We start from the raw sequence: 18,979 nt of genomic DNA, 5'->3' as shown, positions 1-18,979 counted from the left end.
GGATAGCTAAAATATCTGTGCACCAAATATTGAAATTGACCTACTGGTTGTGATGAGAAGGAATAGAGAGTCTGCTCTGACCCAGGGTTCTGAGTGACTTTTCCATACTCTCCCCATTTCCTAAACCTCACCAGTCCTGTTCCTTCACCTCTCTTGCTTCCCCTTCAACCCTTCTGCCAGAAGAAGGAAGCACTGGCTGTGAGAGCTTCCAAATTTAAATACCTTTGTATGTGTGTACCCCTTGCCAGCCCTTGCTGAGTAGACATTTTTATGTATCGAATTTGATTATATTTTCGAAAATTGATTATTTTCATTAACCTATGGACGTAGATTCACATTAGAAAACAAACACTGGAAATTATATACCTCCTCTTTGCTCCCTCTGCTGTTCCTTCGAGAGTTTATATAAAGTATTGTATCATCCCATACTGTGAACAAGTATTGCAGAATGTAAACAAAACACCGAAATCCCCCAATTATAAGATTTCTTATTCTTTGAGGAAAACCACAGCCCAGTACATTTTCTCCAGTTCTCCTCACAGTGAGTGTTCTAGCTTATTCCTCCATTTTTACCTATATTTATTTTATTGTGATTGTCTATAAAGTCAACATACCCTGTTGTTTTGTTATATGTACATCTTCCCTGCAGTAAGAGAAATTCTTTGTACAACTGATATCTAATTTAGCATATGTATTTCCTGTTACCATTATCAGTTCTATCTTTTACTCTGTTTCTGCATTACTTCCATCTGTAATACCTCTACAGGCTATTCTTCTATATTCATGTCTTGCCTAAATTTTATTTTATTGTTGTTGTTCATTAATTTAAATAGTTATATAAGGCTATTAGATTGGTTTACCATATGTGTCTGCATTACTTCTATCTGTAATACCTCTACAGGCTATTCTTCTATATTCATGTCTTGTCTAAATTTTATTTTATTGTTATTGTTCATTAATTTAAATTGTTATATAAGGCTATTAGATTGGTTTACCATATGTGCATCTTATCTTCTTTGTTAATTTTGTCCACCTCCCTTCCACCTAAACTTTCCATGCAAGCACACACTATTCCACAAGAACAAGCAGTTTTTCTGTGTTTAAGGGGTAATATTTTTGTTGTTTGTTCCTTGTATATTTATTGTGTGTTTGATATTTTAAATTATGTTATTACTGCACTGTCAAAGATGACATTTACTCTGTGTGGGAACCTCCCTCCCAATGTGTGACATCTTTGTCAATACTGTTCACCAGTTTTGCATCTGTTCAATGACAATGTCAGTTTAAGTCTCACAATGACCTTGTTAGCTGAAAACAGTTTACTGGAATAAACTAGTACTGCAGGACATGCACAATTTTGTGCTTTTCATTTCTAACTAAATAATATATCAGACAAGTGATTAAAAGAAAGATGTGAACAATAAAGTTACACTCTGACCCAAGGTTTTGTAAATGGAAACAACTAAATGTTCTGAGATAACGAGATAAGGCACAGAAAATTAAACCATTTACTGAATAAGGCCACAGTTATAAGCAGAAATGCTAGTAAAATTAACAAGAACTGTTATTCTATCACATGATGAAGAAGGATAAGGTTCAAGGAATACCACATATTTGTTATGATTATACAGTACATTTCTGGATGAGATTCTCATGCTCAAATGCTTCAAATGCCATATCTTATTTAAATATTGTGAAGTTACAGTTACAAGGCTCCATCCTATAATTTTGTATTATTTATGAAATGAATTGAGACACATTCCATTAGAAAGGTGTGTGGCTGAAAAGTTAAGTGAAGGAACAGGGTACCTGCAGTTGCATGCCCAAATCATTGAAACGTTCCATGTTCCGTGAAAACATGACTTCTAAGCAGATAGAGATAATATGAATTGGAGATCTTAATTTAATTTTTTTATAGCATACGTATTTTAGAGTGGTTCATGGTGTGGGTTCCTGTAGTCATGTCCTAGTTCATGAATGGTGGGCAATGTTTGAGCGGCCAAGTAAGTGGTCCCGACAGTCGGGATACCAGTTACTTTGGAATAAGGCTGGGCATCTTGGACATATTCTGAGTTGTGGTCACCTTTGTGCTCATACGGTAAAGACTACCAAATCCACCGGTTAGTCCCTCAGCCATTAGGGGTAAAACCCAATGGGACTCGGGGCAAGTAAGACTAGCAACCTGCTTCCCTGGTACTTTAAATATGATGCTGGCAACAATCAGAGCAAAATGCCTCAGACCTTTGGAGGTGAATGAGTCCCACCTCTAACTGACAAACCAGGGACTCTTAAGATACGACTCGGCAAACGAATGGTAACGAGATGGGGAGCTATTAATATCAATGGGGGCTACTCTGGGAAGAAGGTAGAGCTGGCAGAGGCTGCAAGTAAGATGGGGCTGGACGTTTAGCTGTTAGTGACATTCGGGTAAGGGGTGAGAAAGAAGAGGAAGTGGGAGAATACAAGGTCTACCTGTCAGGAGTCAAAGCAGAAATAGCACAATGGGGTGTAGGGCTTTACATCAGGAAATAAATGGAACCCAGCGTAGTTGCTATAAGGGATGTAAACGAACGATTTATGTGGATAGATTTGACAGTGTCTAGCAAGAAAATTAGGATTGTGTCAGTATATTTGCATTGTGAAAGGACAGATCAAGATAAGATGGGTAGTTTTTATGAGGCACTCTGTGATGCAGTTGTTAGAGTAAAGGACAAGGACAGTGTTCTGCTCATGGTTGATTTTAATGCCAGGATTGGAAATCGAACAGAAGGGTATGAAAAGGTTATGGGTAAATTTGGAGAGGATATGGAGGCCAACAGGAACGGGAAAACACTCCTGGATTTCTGTGCCAGTATGGGCTTAGTAATCACAAACTCCTTTTTTAAACATAAGAACATTCACCGGTATACTTGGGAAGGCAGGGGAACCAGATCTGTCATTGACTATAATAACAGATCAGGAATTCAGGAAGGCTGTGAGGGATGCACGTGTATTCAGGGGATTCTTTGATGATACTGATCATTATTTAATCTGCAGGGAAATTGGTATTGTGAGGCCAAAAGTGCAGGAGGTCAGGTCCATATGTAGGAGGATAAGAGTGGAGAAACTTCAGGATAAGGAAATCAGGCGCAAGTACATAACAGCGATCTCAGAAAGGTACCAGTTAGTTGAATGTAGTCAATTACAGTCATTGGAAAAGGAATGGACAAGGTACAGGGACACAGTACTACAAGTGGCTAAAGAGTGTCTTGGAACAGTAGTGTGTAAAAGTAGGATGAAGCAAACAGCTTGGTGGAATGACACAGTCAAGACAGCCTGTAAAAGGAAAAAGAAGGCGTATCAAAAATTTCTACATACTAGAACTCAGGTAGACAGAGAAAGTTACGTTGAAGAAAGAAACAAAGCCAAACAGATAATTGCAGCATCCAAGAAGAAATCCTGGGAAGACTTTGGAAACAGGTTGGAGACTATGGGTCAAGCTGCTGGAAAACCATTCTGGAGTGTAATTAACAGTCTTCGTAAGGGAGGTAAGAAGGAAATGACAAGTATTTTGGACAGGTCAGGAAAACTGCTGGTGAATCCTGTGGATGCCTTGGGCAGATAGAGGGGATATTTTGAAGAGTTGCTCAATGTAGGTGAAAATACGATCAGTAATGTTTCAGATTTCGAGGTAGAATGGGATAGCAATGATGATGGAAATAGGATCACATTTGAGGAAGTGGAGAAAATGGTCAATAGAGTGCAGTGCCATTAAAGCAGCTGGGGTGGATGAAATTAAGTTGGAACTCATCAAATACAGTGGAATGTCAGGTCTTAAATGGCTACGCAGGATAATTGAAATGGCCTGGGAGTCAGGACAGGTTCCATCAGACTGGCTTGAGGACCAATTGGATGAAAATCAGTGTGGGTGTAGGCCTCTTAGAGGTTGTCAGGACCAGATCTTTAGCTTACAGCAAATAATGGAGAAGTGTTGTGAGTGGAACAGGGAATTGTATCTATGCTTTATAGATCTAGAAAAGGCATATGACCGGGTTCCTAGGAGGAAGTTATTGTCTGTTCTATGAGATTATGGAATAGGAGGCAAACTTTTGCAAGCAATTAAAGGTCTTTACATGGATAGTCAGGCAGCAGTTAGAGTTGACAGTAAATTGAGTTCATGGTTCAGAGTAGTTTCAGGGGTAAAACAAGGCTGCAACCTGTCTCCACTGTTGTTCATATTATTTATGGATCATACGTTGAAAACAATAGACTGTCTGGGTGAGATTAAGATATGTGAACACAAAATAAGCAGTCTTGGATATGCGGATGACTTAGTTGTGATGGCAGATTCGATTGAAAGTTTGCAAAGTAATATTTCAGAGCTAGATCAGAAATGTAAGGACTATGGTATGAAGATTAGTATCTCCAAAACAAAAGTAATGTCAGTGGGAAAGAAATATAAACGGATTGAGTGCCAAATAGGAGGAACTAAGTTAGAACAGGTGGACGGTTTCAAGTACTTAGGATGCGTATTCTCACAGGATGGCAACATAGTGAAAGAACTGGAAGCGAGGTGTAGCAAAGCTAATGCAGTGAGCGCTCAGCTACGAGCTACTCTCTTCTGCAAGAAGGAAGTCAGTACCAAGACTAAGTTATCTGTGCACCGTTCAATCTTTTGACCAACTTTGTTGTATGGGAGCAAAAGCTGGGTGGATTCAGGTTACCTTATCAACAAGGTTGAGGTTACGGATATGAAAGTAGCTAGGATGATTGCAGGTACTAGTAGATGGGAACAATGGCAGGAGGGTGTCCACAATGAGGAAATCAAAGAAAAACTGGGAATGAACTCTATAGATGTAGCAGTCAGGGTGAATAGGCTTAGATGGTGGGGTCATGTTACACGCATGGGAGAAGCGAGGTTACCCAAGAGATTCATGGGTTCAGCAGTAAAGGGTAGGAGGAGTCGGGGCAGACCAAGGAGAAGGTACCTGGATTCGGTTAAGAATGATTTTGAAGTAATAGGTTTAACATCAGAAGAGGCACCAATGTTAGCACTGAATAGGGGATCATGGAGGAATTTTATAAGGGGGCTATGCTCCAGACTGAACGCTGAAAGGCATAATCAGTCTTAAATGATGATGATGATGACGTATTTTAGAGCTGTATTTGAATCCTTTGCTGTACAATTTGCAAGACGTATGGGAACCGCAAGATTTCTGTAGACAGTATTTTTCGAGATGAATTGAGGCGGCAAAGTCGTAGTGTAATTCCCATAATTACTATCCTCTCAGACTATGAAGAGCAATGGCTGACATTTTATGTAAGGTTGCGTGACATAAATGAAAATTAACTGGAAAAGTGCAAGGGTAATAAATGAAAAAAGGAATTGAAGACTTGAAGGATAGTTTGCTAATTACAAACTGGAAAGTTGTACACAAAACCTTTGGTTTTAATGAAGAATATCAAGTATTCTATAAATAATTGATGAGTGAAGGCAACTTGCTGAGTGGTTGAGGTGCTAAGTCATTGAGAGGTAGAACAGAGGAAGAGGGAGACTGTAGAAGAAGGTGTGAGTGCAGGATGAGCAAAATAAGGATCATTGAATAGGATTGGAGACGAGTACGGTGCAGGTGCTAGTTGAGATTGTTCCCCATAATCCTTACAATTTGTATTTAATGGTTTGTTCTTTAGTATAAATGCTCCATCAGTTTTGTTATCAGATGCTACATTTTCATTAATGAAAATCACGAAGCTGAAAAAATTTCTGTCTTGTGTTTTTAATATAAAGGGTAGACATGCAGTCCTGCTACACATTGAAATCCCTGTGCCACAGTAGCATAGGGTGCCACTAGAGGAGAGGCAGCAAAAGCTTGCAGAACTGCACATGTGCACAAGTGCTGCACATGGGTGGACCAGTGCTTGGCCTACCTCCCCCTCCCCCCCCCTTCCCCCCCCCCCCTCCCCCCACTGCACAGCACATCTCGACTTCCTTAGACCCGTCTCACCTTTGATCAGTCCTTCATAGAACTACTCGGAAATTTTATGTACCAGTTAAATGCATCTCTGTTTCTTCCAGCATGTGGTGCAGTATTTTTCGAAATGCTAGTGCTGTTTATTCCATGCTATTTGCTTGTTTGTAGGAAGTTTAAAAGTGCAGTGATTGTTGCAGTGACACATACGCTCAGAAAGAAGAGGCAGTTTAGTGACCTGTCATTGCAAGCCTTTAAAGGCTTTCACATAATCACTGGCCACCATAAATTTGCTTTACAACACAATGCACAAGAAATTTAAAGATTTAGTTGGCAGTGAAAGAGCAAAAAAGTTGGTGGACCTAAAAGATTGTAGTACCGCACAGTGAGCTGATCCAAATGTGAATAACTCTTGAAAATCATGGTGTTTGTGCTATCTGTTTTTGTACATGTTTGCTTTCAGAAATCCAGTATATTTACAGCCCATTGCATTGTTTGTTATACACTACTGGCCATTAAAATTGCTACACCACAAAGATGCCGTGCTACAGAGGCGAAATTTAACCGACGGGAAGAAGATGCTGTGATATGCAAATGATTAGCTTTTCAGAGCATTCACACATGGTTGGCGCCGGTAGCAACACCTACAACATACTGACGTGAGGAAAGTTTCCAACCAATTTATCATACACAAACAGCATTCGACCAGCGTTGCCTGCTGAAATGTTGTTGTGATGCCTCATGTAAGGAGGATAAATGCGTACTATCACGTTTCCGACTTTGATAAAGGTCAATCTTTATTGTCTATAATACAACATACAGTCACCAGTAATCTTTATTTTACAGTTTCCATTGCCAATTTTAGCCCATATAAACAGGTACTCGTCAGCATTTAATTTCTTCTTTCTTCTGGTACTCAACACAAATGGCATAGATGGATCACAATCGCGGTTTATCGTATCGCGACATTGCTGCTCGCATTGGTCGAGATCCAATGACTGTTAGCAGAATATGGAATCGGTGGGTTCAGGAGGGTAATTCGGAACTCCGTGCCTGATCCCAGCGGCCTCGTATCACTAGCAGTCGAGATGACAGGCATCTTATCCACATGGCTGTAACGGATCGTGCAGCCACGTCTCGATCCCTGAGTCAACAGATGGGGACGTTTGCAGGACACCAACCATCTGCACGAACAGTTCGATGACGTTTGCAGCAGCATGGACTATCAGCTCGGAGACCATGGCTGCGGTTACCCTTGACGCTGCATCACAGACAGGAGCGCCTGCGATGGTGTACTCAATGACGAGCCTGAGTGCACGAATGGTAAAACGTCATTTTTTCGGATGAATCCAGGTTCTGTTTACAGCATCATGATGGTCGCATCCGTGTTTGGCGACATCGCAGTGAACGCACATTGGAAGCTTGTATTCGTCATCACCATACTGGCGTATCACCCGGCATGATGGTATGGGGTGCCATTGGTTACATGTGTCGGTCACCTCTTGTGCACACTGACGGCACTTTGAACAGTGGATGTTACATTTCAGATGTGTTACGACCCGTGGCTCTACCCTTCATTCGATCCCTGCGAAATCCTACATTTCAGCAGGATAATGCATGACCGCATGTTGCAAGTCCTGTATGGATACAGAAAATGTTCGATTGCTGCCCTGGCTAGCACATTCTCCAGATCTCTCCACAATTGAAACTGTCTGGTCAATGGTGGCCAAGCAACTGTCTCGTCACAATACGCCAGTCACTACTCTTGATGAACGGTGGGATCGTGTTGAAGCCGCATGGGCAGCTGTACCTGTACAAGCCATCCAAGCTCTGTTTGACTCAATGCCCAGGCGTATCAAGGCCGTTATTACGGCCAGAGGTGGTTGTTCTGGGTACTAATTTCTCAGGATGTATGCACCCAATTTGTGTGAAAATGTAATCACAAGTCAGTTCTAGTTTAATATTTTTGTCCAATGAATACCCATTTATCATCTGCATTTCTTCTTGGTGTAGCAATTTTAATGGCCAGTTGTGTATTTAGCCGGCAACCAACTCTAGCGGCCCATCGTTGCACTATATCTACATCTGCTTCTACATCTATACTCTGCAAGCCAATTTATGATGTTTGACATAGGTCACTTTGTGTACCAGTGATACTTCATTAAAAGCAATCTACAAAATAGTGCTCATAATTGATTTGCTGCCAGTGAAAGACACAGTGAGAGGGCTCGACGTGCTGGAAACTATCGAAGAGGAAGTTGAAGCCATTGGCCTGAATTGGAAAATCTTGGTCTCAGTTGGAGCATCAGTGATATAAGAGGGACAAACAGGTTCATAGAACTATTATGCAAAGAATTACAGCAATTGACAGGCAATCTTTATGGGATTCATTGTTTTGTACATCAAGAAGCACTTTATGCTAAATTTAGGAGCATGTCATGAAACTGGTGGTCTGAAAAGTAAATTTTTTGAAATCACAATCAGTTTCAACAATTTTTAATGGGACTGAATGAAGAATATGGAAACATTATTTACTACTGCAAAGTATGTTGGTCAAGACAAAGGGCATGCCTGGAACAATTTTCTGATTCAAAACAGGCTGTTGTTCAGTTTCTGAAGGAAAAAGGGAAGTAGGGATCAAAATTAGAAGATCTGGGCAGGATTGCAGACATCACATTTTTTGGTTGATCTGACTGCAAAAGTAATATCCATGTTTGGCTCAACCTGTATGTGTGGAAGGGGTTGTGATAATGAAACTAAATAAATTACTATTATGTGGTAAGCTGAGTGACAAAAATCTGTGAAACTGCCTACACCTGTCCTGGCACTTTGTACCAGATATAAATTTTATTGTCTACAGTGAACCAAAAATAATTGAAAATAATGAAAATTTTGTTTTATTTGTGCTATAATGTGTTGAGAATTGTAGCCAGTGCAGTGTCTGTACAGAAGTTCTAGGTAATAAATTTTGTTTCTTTCAGATGTAGTTGTAATCATTTATTCCATCCCTAACAGCATGTTATAGAGACCATTTGTTTTTGCCTCCCTTTCTGTATCTCAGCTTAAATATTGTAAGATTTTTACATGGAACAATGTGCCTCAAAAGATTTTACTTGAGTAATGCATTTGTAAACCTAGCCTTTTATTTTTGTAGGTGTATACTCTTGTAATGAAAATCAGTAACAGTGTAATAATGCTCTCCATGATGTGTTGTACATAACTTCATATTTTCGAATTTCCTAATATAGCATAATATGAAACCAAACCGCATGCAAGCCATTCCGCATTACTTGTGTGAATGGTATGCCATATAAACGGCACATTTGCAGCTACCCCACCTTCCCACTCAGACAGCTTGGTGTGGGGGTGGGGCAAATGTGGAGTCAAAAGAGAGAGATCTGCAGGCATGCTGAGTTCATGGCCTGTCCTTGCACTAGGGGAGACAAAACAAAATGACCCAGCTTATTGTTAGAATGTAGTATTGTGTGTTAATTCATTCATTGCAGCAGTGGAACTGATACAGCTGTGCTGTGCCAGTCCATTTGACTTATTTAGCCATCTAGATTAACCTGGCGGAGCTGCATCATTTCCGATGCTAAAGAAAACAAATTCCTAGACACTGCTCCACTTTATCAGTGGGCTGCACCATATTATTTTGGTTCCTCTAGTGGCCTATTGCAGTACTGCTGCACGCAGATTTCTGTGTATCAGAACCACAAACAAAAAAAGTAATTATGTATTTTAATTTTTTTGAGGTGATGATTAAAACTGGGACTACCTCTTGTATAATCAATTGCTTAGAAGTATGTCAGGAAATCAGTTGTTAAAGCAAAGACATAGCTGATATAGACTCTGTAAAATTTTTAGTTGTAAATAAAGATAAGAATTTAAATTGGAGAATGAATAATTGGTGTCTACTGTAGCAACTCTCTCTCTCTCTCTCTCTCTCTCTCTCTCTCTCTCACTCTCTGTGTGTGTGTGTGTGTGTGTGTGTGTGTGTGTGTGTGTGTGTGTGTGTGTGTGTGTCCATCCATGCTTTAAAGTCATTGATCTTTTCATGGTCCCCTTTGTATATAGCCATTTAGTTGTCATCTTTTTGTACAGAAAATTAGAATTATTCTCAAAAAACTGTTTTTGTACCCACATGCTTGTACCTGCTAGTATAGGAAATAAAGATAATTTAGTTTACTATTCACTGACTAAAATTATGTGCTCAAATTCCCTTACAGAGAGGTCACCACTCAGTGGAAGAGTCAGCGAAATATGAATTGATAATTTAAATAAGATGTCATTTGCCGTTATCTTTATTATGTGAGAGTAACTGTTCACCTTTACTAAAAAAAAATGCATAATTATAGTGTATTGGTCTCTCTCATTAGCTGTAACTTTGTAACTGAATTATATTACTAATTTTTGATACAAATCCTGTAACCTAATCAGATGATTATTAGTGACAGCATGTTATGAGACATATAATTAACAATTTTATTTTTAGCTGTTCCATTCAGGAGCAAAGCTGGCACATGCTCCACCCAGACATCCTTCTCATTCAGAGCAGCGACGTATTTCAGGGCATACACAGCGTCCAGCTCAAACATATTCAGGTCATAACGGTAAGAATGATGTTACTCATTGGTTTTTGACTTCTCTCTCTCTCTCTCTCTCTCTCTCTCTCTCTCTCTCTCTGTGGGTGTGTGTGTGGGGGGGGGGGGGGGGCTATGTGAAGCCTGTTCATATTCTTCTTATCTGGATTTTGCTCGATGTTGTTGTGTACTATCTCTCATGTGAACTTAAACCATTAATTGCCAAAGTGTTTTTCTTCAGTCAGCATTTATTCCTGGGTTGTTTGGCTGACACAAATTCTGGGAAAAAGAATGTAACACTTAAAAAATGAAGTAATCTTGATGTAAACATCATATTTTAGGCAAATCCCAGATGAGAATCAAGGGGCATGCCACTCTCCTTTTACATTTCCTTTTGTTTTTTGTGCCAGATAAAAAGCATTCAATATGGGGTTCCACATTGTTGACTGGAACACCTGAGGGGGATGCCTTCAGGTATGATAGTGTTCCTGCCCTTCTTGGATCAGAAGCAGTGGATGATTGAGCACAATATGCTCTTGCCACCATCCTTTTGAATTTTCATTTGTGAGGCATTAAACGATGGGAACAGTACATGTTCCAGTGGTTGTATCCAAATCGCACTGCTTTCCCATGAATGAAGTGTTTTAGATAATGTCATCCGTAATATCAAACCAGTTGCTCATCAGTGCTCAGGCTGGCAGAAACAACATGACATTTCATATTCTGCATATCCTATCAAGGGAAGAAATTTGAAAAGATTATTCCTTTCATCAGGTGGGATTCTATTCAGATATATGTTATCATTGAGATTTATCTGGCATTTGATTTCCATATGTGTTGCTGCTCATACTCACTGTATATCAAAGTCTTCCTCTTCATTCTAATATAAGAACGTGGTATCCAGTGAGGAGCAGTAGACCTAAGAACTTTTTTAATGCAATCATTGGAGCCAAGATGTAATTGTTGTTCTGGGTAGCGTACTGGACACTTTCAGTGGAAGTCAACTTTCATATTGTTCATCAAACTCTCCTTAAAACGATCAGCTGCAAACTTTCCTTTTAGTGCTGTTACTGAATGGAATTAGTGCTGTTCAGTTTTTACTAGATAGGGTAGATATTACTGTACCTTGCATCTTCCTTTGTCCAGTTAGAAGTGATTTTAGTTTTAATTTTCTTCTTGCAGTGGCGTACTTTTTCTTCATCCGCCCTTTCTTCCAAGGTACCGAGAACATCAGCTGGAAGCATATGTGCCAGAGTATTTTAGACTGTACCATCACAGCGATACATCTCATTTACACTATGTGGAGGGAGCTTGATGATGTTGGGGGTATCGTGCACTTCACCCTCACCGTCAGAAGAGGCCATGAAATTGGGGTCATTTGCAGTGTCCTCAATTTCCCTTGTAGAAAGTGCTTGATAGTGACACATTGTGCCTGGAGAGAAACAGTAAACAAAATGTTGTTTTAGGCAGAACTTTCCATACTCCTCAGATGTGAGTTGAAATTCAGAGAGCCCTCTCGGGAAACTGAAACAACCCTTGGAAAAAAACAATTGATAAACATCTAAACCCATTATAGGACATGCCATTACACAGGCACTATTTACCTAACAATATAACTTACATTATTTTGAAAATATTCAACTTGCATAACTCAGAAAAATGTTACTTCTTCCCACACATAATCCAGTAAACTTCATTCATTAAGAACAGCTGATGATGAATCATTCTAGTCGATAATATAAGACAGTGACAGATGCTGCCAACATAATTACAAATACAGCATTTCCGTTACAAACACAAATCCCCAAATGGGGATCATAGCATTGCTCTCTGAAGATTGTAAACTCTCTGAGCTCAGCACTAATATTTAAATTCCTCATTTGTTCCTACAGCTGCTGTGCTTGTTACTGAATGTCACTTGTTCTACTTGGAACTCTACAGATTTTATAAGCCCAGCTTTAATAAATGTTGAATGATTAATAATAAACAAAACACTAAAACTTGATAGAAAAAGTCAAGCAGACTGTTGTGAATATATGCGTTAATTCACAGTAAAATGTACCTGTTGTGTAATATAAATGACCATGAAGAAGATAGTGTAATTCTTGGAAATAAGGGTGGTAAATAACATCCAAGACTGTAAAAGCCAAATCTTCACAGGACTTTATCTCCACCTGTATCATGGTTGTTCAGGTTCTACATCGTCACGTCGTTCAGCTGCTCCACCTAGGCCTGCTGTTACACCACCCTCATTGCCAAGATCTCCGGATGGTCCACCAATGGATTCAGAGTCTTCCCTTCTGCATCATCATGCATCACTGGCATTGGGTAGCGTACCTTCTCTACATGAAGTGGGCAAGGTAAGCAAAATAAGTCTCTTCATACAATTAAATTTCAGTAATTCAACTGAATGCATATATTTTTATCCAATATTTATTGATGCTATCAAATTACTGACCTGCTCCCTTGTTGCTTATAATGTATGGTGTAAAACATGTTTATACTAAGACAATTGCAGTTTACTGACAAATCTTATGCTGTTTTTCAGCTTAATACAAAATGAAAGTATAGAAATTGAGGGAAAAATCAGAAAATGAATTCATTCAGTTGAACATATTCTCTCCCCCCTTCCCTTTTACCTATACCTTTTTTATGATAAATCAGTCATATGACATCCAAATATGGAGAAGTGCCTCTGTCTCCAGGCATCTCCATGCCTTAGAACCTTGAGACATATACGTTCGCATTGCTGCTCCATCTTTTCAAATGTCACTTGCCCACCCTGCATTAGGCCATCACCTTGACCTTTTCTTGTATCTTGAAATCCTGAAATTAGTTTCTTTGGTCCACCCACATCCAATTCACCTGGCTATGTATCCTGCCCACTTCCAGTTAATTTTTATTACATTCATAAATATATCTTACACACACACACACACACACACACACACACACTACCGAACGAAAGCATTGGTATGTTGATAGACACACAAATAAACACAAACACAGACACAAAATTCAAGCTTTCACAACCAACGGTTGCTTCATCAGGAAAGAGGGAAGGAGAGGGAAAGACGAAAGGATGTGGGTATTAAGAGAGAGGGTAAGGAGTCATTCCAATCCCGGGAGTGGAAAGACTTACCTTAGGGGGAAAAAAGGACAGGTATACACTCGCGCGCGCGCGCACACACACACACGCACACACACACACACACACACACACACACACACACACACATCCATCCGCACATACACAGACACAAGCAGACATTTGTAAAGGCAAAGGCCCAAACTCTTTGCCTTTACAAATGTCTGGTTGTGTCTGTGTATGTGCGGATGGATATGTGTGTGTGTGTGTGTGTGTGTGTGTGTGTGTGTGCGCGCGCGAGTGTATACCTGTCCTTTTTTCCCCCTAAGGTAAGTCTTTCCACTCCCGGGATTGGAATGACTCCTTACCCTCTCTCTTAAAACCCACATCCTTTCGTCTTTCCCTCTCCTTCCCTCTTTCCTGATGAAGCAACCGTTGGCTGCGAAAGCTTGAATTTTGTGTGTATGTTTGTGTTTGTTTGTGTGTCTATCAACATGCCAGCGCTTTCATTTGGTAAGTTACATCATCTTTGTTTTTAGATATATTTTTCCCTTGTGGAATGTTTCCCTCTATTATATTCATATCATTAATTTGAACCCAACAATTACGTTTGTTATTGTCACTGTTGCATTTCAAAATCTTTTCTGTCATCTTACTTTCTCTTTCTGTTTTTGCAAGTAGTTTCACTTTGTATTCACCTTCTCCTTTTTACTGTAAACTACCATACAATTTTATCCCGCCTATAGATACTCAATAATACGTAACCCACTTCCAAACCATAACCAAAAAAAATTTTTCTGCTTTCAACACTACCGCTGCCATAAAAACCACCGTTTCCAGTTCACGAACAGTTCTTTTCACCTATTAAACAACCATTTTGACTAGTTCTAATAACTTTTGCTTTATTTCCATTTCCGTTTTTCCCACATCACTGATCATTTTTAGACGCTTCCCACGTTTTAACGTCATTATTTCTTCGTCAAACAATTGTTAGCCTCATTTTCATAATCTACCACCACAAAACCACTCCTTTTAATACATTTACACGCAGTTTTTTCGAAATTTTCCCAAATTTCTCCACCCTTTAATGTGTTTTGGCGGCAACACAACCACCTAACCTTTGTGCACATCGTTGTTTACCAACCCAAGTTCACCACAGAAACAACATAGCTCAGCTTTAACCAACACTTTTTCGACTTTTTTCACACCAGATCTCCAGTTGCTTTCTAGTTCACCTTTATCTCTCCCCATATATTTTTATTTTAATTTCAGCCTCATGTTACACTTTCCACCTTCTAATACCATGTCACCCTCACAACATCCCCACAACGACCCCATTAAGTTTTATTTACATTCCCTCCGCAAACATGCCTTCGCCCTAGCCAGATTACGCTCCCATATTTTATTTACTCAGGCTTGTCTGACATTTGGCATTACCCCCAAAGGCCTCACACTTAAAGTTCCCATCTCTGGCTGTTACCCTTCTTTCCATCAGTCCCTATACCAGTTCCAAACTGAACAATCCATTGCCCTCACCCACCTAATCCTTCACCTACACGTCATCTCAGCCAATGAACACACCCATCAACTCCTATCCTTAATAAAAGTCCTTAATCTTTCCTCTCCCACATCCACACTGGCTGTTCAGAGCATCCTCCTAAAGGCCAACCACAAATTAGAACAGCATGCCACCCTCCACCTCAAAAAAACTATCCAATCTCCTGGTTTCCCACCTCCGGAAAGGCAACTCACTCACCCTTCACAACTTTTCCAGCAAACCTCAACCTCCTCTCATTGCACACAGACCCAGTCTCTCCCATCTACTCAATGTCCCACTTCCAGCTCCACTCCCCTCAAAACCTCAAAATTCTAATCAACACAATCTGGAACCACAACACCCTAATTCAGTAGTTAACCTTTCCTCCAAACTTCTCTCCCAATCCGAAACCTCTGTTCTATCCAAAGACCTCATCTTCAGCGCTACCCCCAGATTCAACCAAGGCCCAAACTCTCTGCCTTTACAAATGTCTGCTTGTGTCTGTGTATGTGCAGATGGATATGTGTGTGTGTGCGCGAGTGTATACCTGTCCTTTTTTCCCCTTAAGGTAAGTCTTTCTACTCCCGGGATTGGAATGACTCCTTACCCTCTCCCTTAAAACCCACATCCTTTCGTCTTTCCCTCTCCTTCCCTCTTTCCTGATGAAGCAACCGTTGGTTGCGAAAGCTTGAATTTTGTGTGTATGTTTGTGTGTCTATCAACATGCCAGCACTTTCGTTTGGTAAGTGTTAAAAATGAGCCTCAGTTGCAAAATGTTACTGGTTTCAGCTAGAGTAATCTAGCCTCCTTCAAAATCATAACATAAACTAATGCATGCCAGAATAAGGCACGGTCAAACATAAAAAGCTAAAGTACCGTGGTACCATGTTAAGCTACATTGGAACTGACTGTGGCACGCAGATATGTACTGAGCAAGACAGCCGATCATGCGCATGTGCACACGGAAAGTCAAAGGTGCCTGCCATTGGCTGTCTTTATTTTATGTACTGGGAAGTTACCTATAATGTTAAACCGTAAATTTGTGAGAGAACAAGGCATCGGGATTCTATCTACTTAGTCAGTTCCGACATAGCGTCCGCAGCTAACCGACTGCTTTCCTCTAAGTGGAGCCCGGGCTGTTCCTCAGCTAAATAATGTAGCTTGACATGGTGCCACAGTACTTTAGCTTTTTATGTTTGACAGTGCCTTATTCTGGCATGTATTAGTTTATTTTATGCTTCTGAACAAGGCTAGATTACTCTAGCTGAAACCTGGGTAAAGACCAGTAAAATTTCGCAACTGAGGCAGATTTTTGACATACACTCCTGGAAATCTACATCTACATCTACATCCATACTCCGCAAGCCACCTGACGGTGTGTGGCGGAGGGTACCTTCAGTACCTCTATCGGTTCTCCCTTCTATTCCAGTCTCGTATTGTTTGTGGAAAGAAGGATTGTCGGTATGCCTCTGTGTGGGCTCTAATCTCTCTGATTTTATCCTCATGGTCTCTTCGCGAGATATACATAGGAGGGAGCAATATACTGCTTGACTCTTCGGTGAAGGTATGTTCTTGAAACTTTGACAAAAGCCCGTACCGAGCTACTGAGCGTCTCTCCTGCAGAGTCTTCCACTGGAGTTTATCTATCATCTCCGTAACGCTTTCGCGATTACTAAATGATCCTGTAACGAAGCGCGCTGCTCTCCGTTGGATCTTCTCTATGTCTTGTATCAACCCTATCTGGTACGGATCCCACACTGCTGAGCAGTATTCAAGCAGTGGGCGAACAAGCGTACTGTAACCTACTTCCTTTGTTTTCGGATTGCATTTCCTTAGGATTCTTCCAATGAATCTCAGTCTGGCATCTGCTTTACCGACAATCAACATTATATGATCATTCCATTTTAAATCACTCCTAATGCGTACTCCATTATTGAAATAAGAACACCGTGAATTCATTGTCCCAGGAAGGGGAAACTTTATTGACACATTCCTGGGGTCAGATACATCACATGATCACACTGACAGACCCACAGGCACATAGACACAGGCAACAGAGCATGCACAATGTCGGCACTAGTACAGTGTATATCCACCTTTCGCAGCAATGCAGGCTGCTATTCTCCCATGGAGACGATCGTAGAGATGCTGGATGTAGTCCTGTGGAACGGCTTGCCATGCCATTTCCACCTGGCGCCTCAGTTGGACCAGCGTTCGTGCTGGACGTGCAGACCGCGTGAGATGACGCTTCATCCAGTCCCAAACATGGTCAATGGGGGACAGATCCGGAGATCTTGCTGGCCGGGGTAGTTGACTTACACCTTCTAGAGCACGTTTGGTGGCACGCGATACATGCAGATGTGCATTGTCTTGTTGGAACAGCAAGTTCCCTTGCCGGTCTAGGAATGGTAGAACGATGGGTTCGATGACGGTTTGGATGTACCGTGCACTATTCAGTGTCCCCTCAACGATCACCAGTGGTGTACGGCCAGTGTAGGAGATCGCTCCCCACACCATGATGCCGGCTGTTGGCCCTGTGTGCCTCGGTCGTATGCAGTCCTGATTGTGGCGCTCACCTGCACGGCGCCAAACACGCATACGACGATTATTGGCACCAAGGCAGAAGCGACTCTCATCGCTGAAGACGACACGTCTCCATTCGTCCCTCCATTCACGCCTGTCGCGACACCACTGGAGGCGGGCTGCACGATGTTGGGGCGTGAGCGGAAGACGGCCTAACGGTGTGCGGGACCGTAGCCCAGCTTCATGGAGACGGTTGCGAATGGTCCTCGCCGATACCCCAGGAGCAACAGTGTCCCTAATTTGCTGGGAAGTGGCGGTGCGGTCCCCTACGGCACTGCGTAGGATCCTACGGTCTTGGCGTGCATCCGTGCGTCGCTGCGGTCCGGTCCCAGGTCGACGGGCACGTGCACCTTCCGTCGACCACTGGCGACAACATCGATGTACTGTGGAGACCTCATGCCCCACGTGTTGAGCAATTCGGCGGTACGTCCACCCGGCCTCCCGCATGCCCACTATACGCCCTCACTCAAAGTCCGTCAACTGCACATACGGTTCACGTCCACGCTGTCGCGGCATGCTACCAGTGTTAAAGACTGCAATGGAGCTCCGTATGCCACGGCAAACTGGCTGACACTGACGGCGGCGGTGCACAAATGCTGCGCAGCTAGCACCATTCGACGGCCAACACCGCGGTTCCTGGTGTGTCCGCTGTGCCGTGCGTGTGATCATTGCTTGTACAGCCCTCTCGCAGTGTCCGGAGCAAGTATGGTGGGTCTGACACACCGGTGTCAATGTGTTCTTTTTTCCATTTCCAGGAGTGTATTAATTAATCACAGTTGCTGACAGGGCTGCAACACATTAAAAATTCTTATATTTATTTGTTTATTTAATCTCAGCCACTTTCGAGCTACATCAGTAGTCATTACATATCTAATACCTTTTATGCGAATTATTATGACAATTTCTGTATGTTTTATACGTGTGTGTGTGTGTGTGTGTGTGTGTGTGTGTGTGTGTGTTTTATTTCATTTATTTCTTCATCTTCTGAATATTAAACTAAGTTTAGTTTTTCTAGCATACAGTTTTTTATTTCTGTTTGTTTCTGCTACTACTGCAACAATATTTAAATGGTTATCTGTCCACATTATGTAAATGTCAATTTCTCTTAATGTTGTAAGTAAAAGCTAGTAGCACACAGTGATAGTAAATTTTCCATTCTTGGTAAGTGACAAGCTTCATTTTCAAAACTGAAATTCTAAAAGCTCTCAAGACTGTTTTTTTTTTATAAAATTGCAGCCAA

General features: G+C 41.2%; 1 protein-coding gene across 1 annotated transcript in view; it reads left to right on the top strand.

Annotated features, from left to right (window-relative positions):
* Positions 1 to 18,979, top strand: part of LOC126189006 (serine/threonine-protein kinase Genghis Khan) — a 372,927-nt gene that overhangs the window by 335,675 nt on the left and 18,273 nt on the right. The window contains exons 30-31 of the mRNA XM_049930817.1: positions 10,444 to 10,561; positions 12,725 to 12,891. Of these exons, the coding sequence (XP_049786774.1) occupies positions 10,444 to 10,561; positions 12,725 to 12,891 (285 nt within the window). The remainder of the gene's footprint in view (positions 1 to 10,443; positions 10,562 to 12,724; positions 12,892 to 18,979) is intronic.

This window comes from Schistocerca cancellata, chromosome 5, assembly GCF_023864275.1.
Source record: "Schistocerca cancellata isolate TAMUIC-IGC-003103 chromosome 5, iqSchCanc2.1, whole genome shotgun sequence".
In the NCBI taxonomy this organism is placed as follows: Eukaryota; Metazoa; Arthropoda; class Insecta; order Orthoptera; family Acrididae; genus Schistocerca; species Schistocerca cancellata.
The sequence above is the reverse complement of the archived record's forward strand: the minus strand, read 5'-3'. Positions and strand labels throughout refer to the sequence as shown.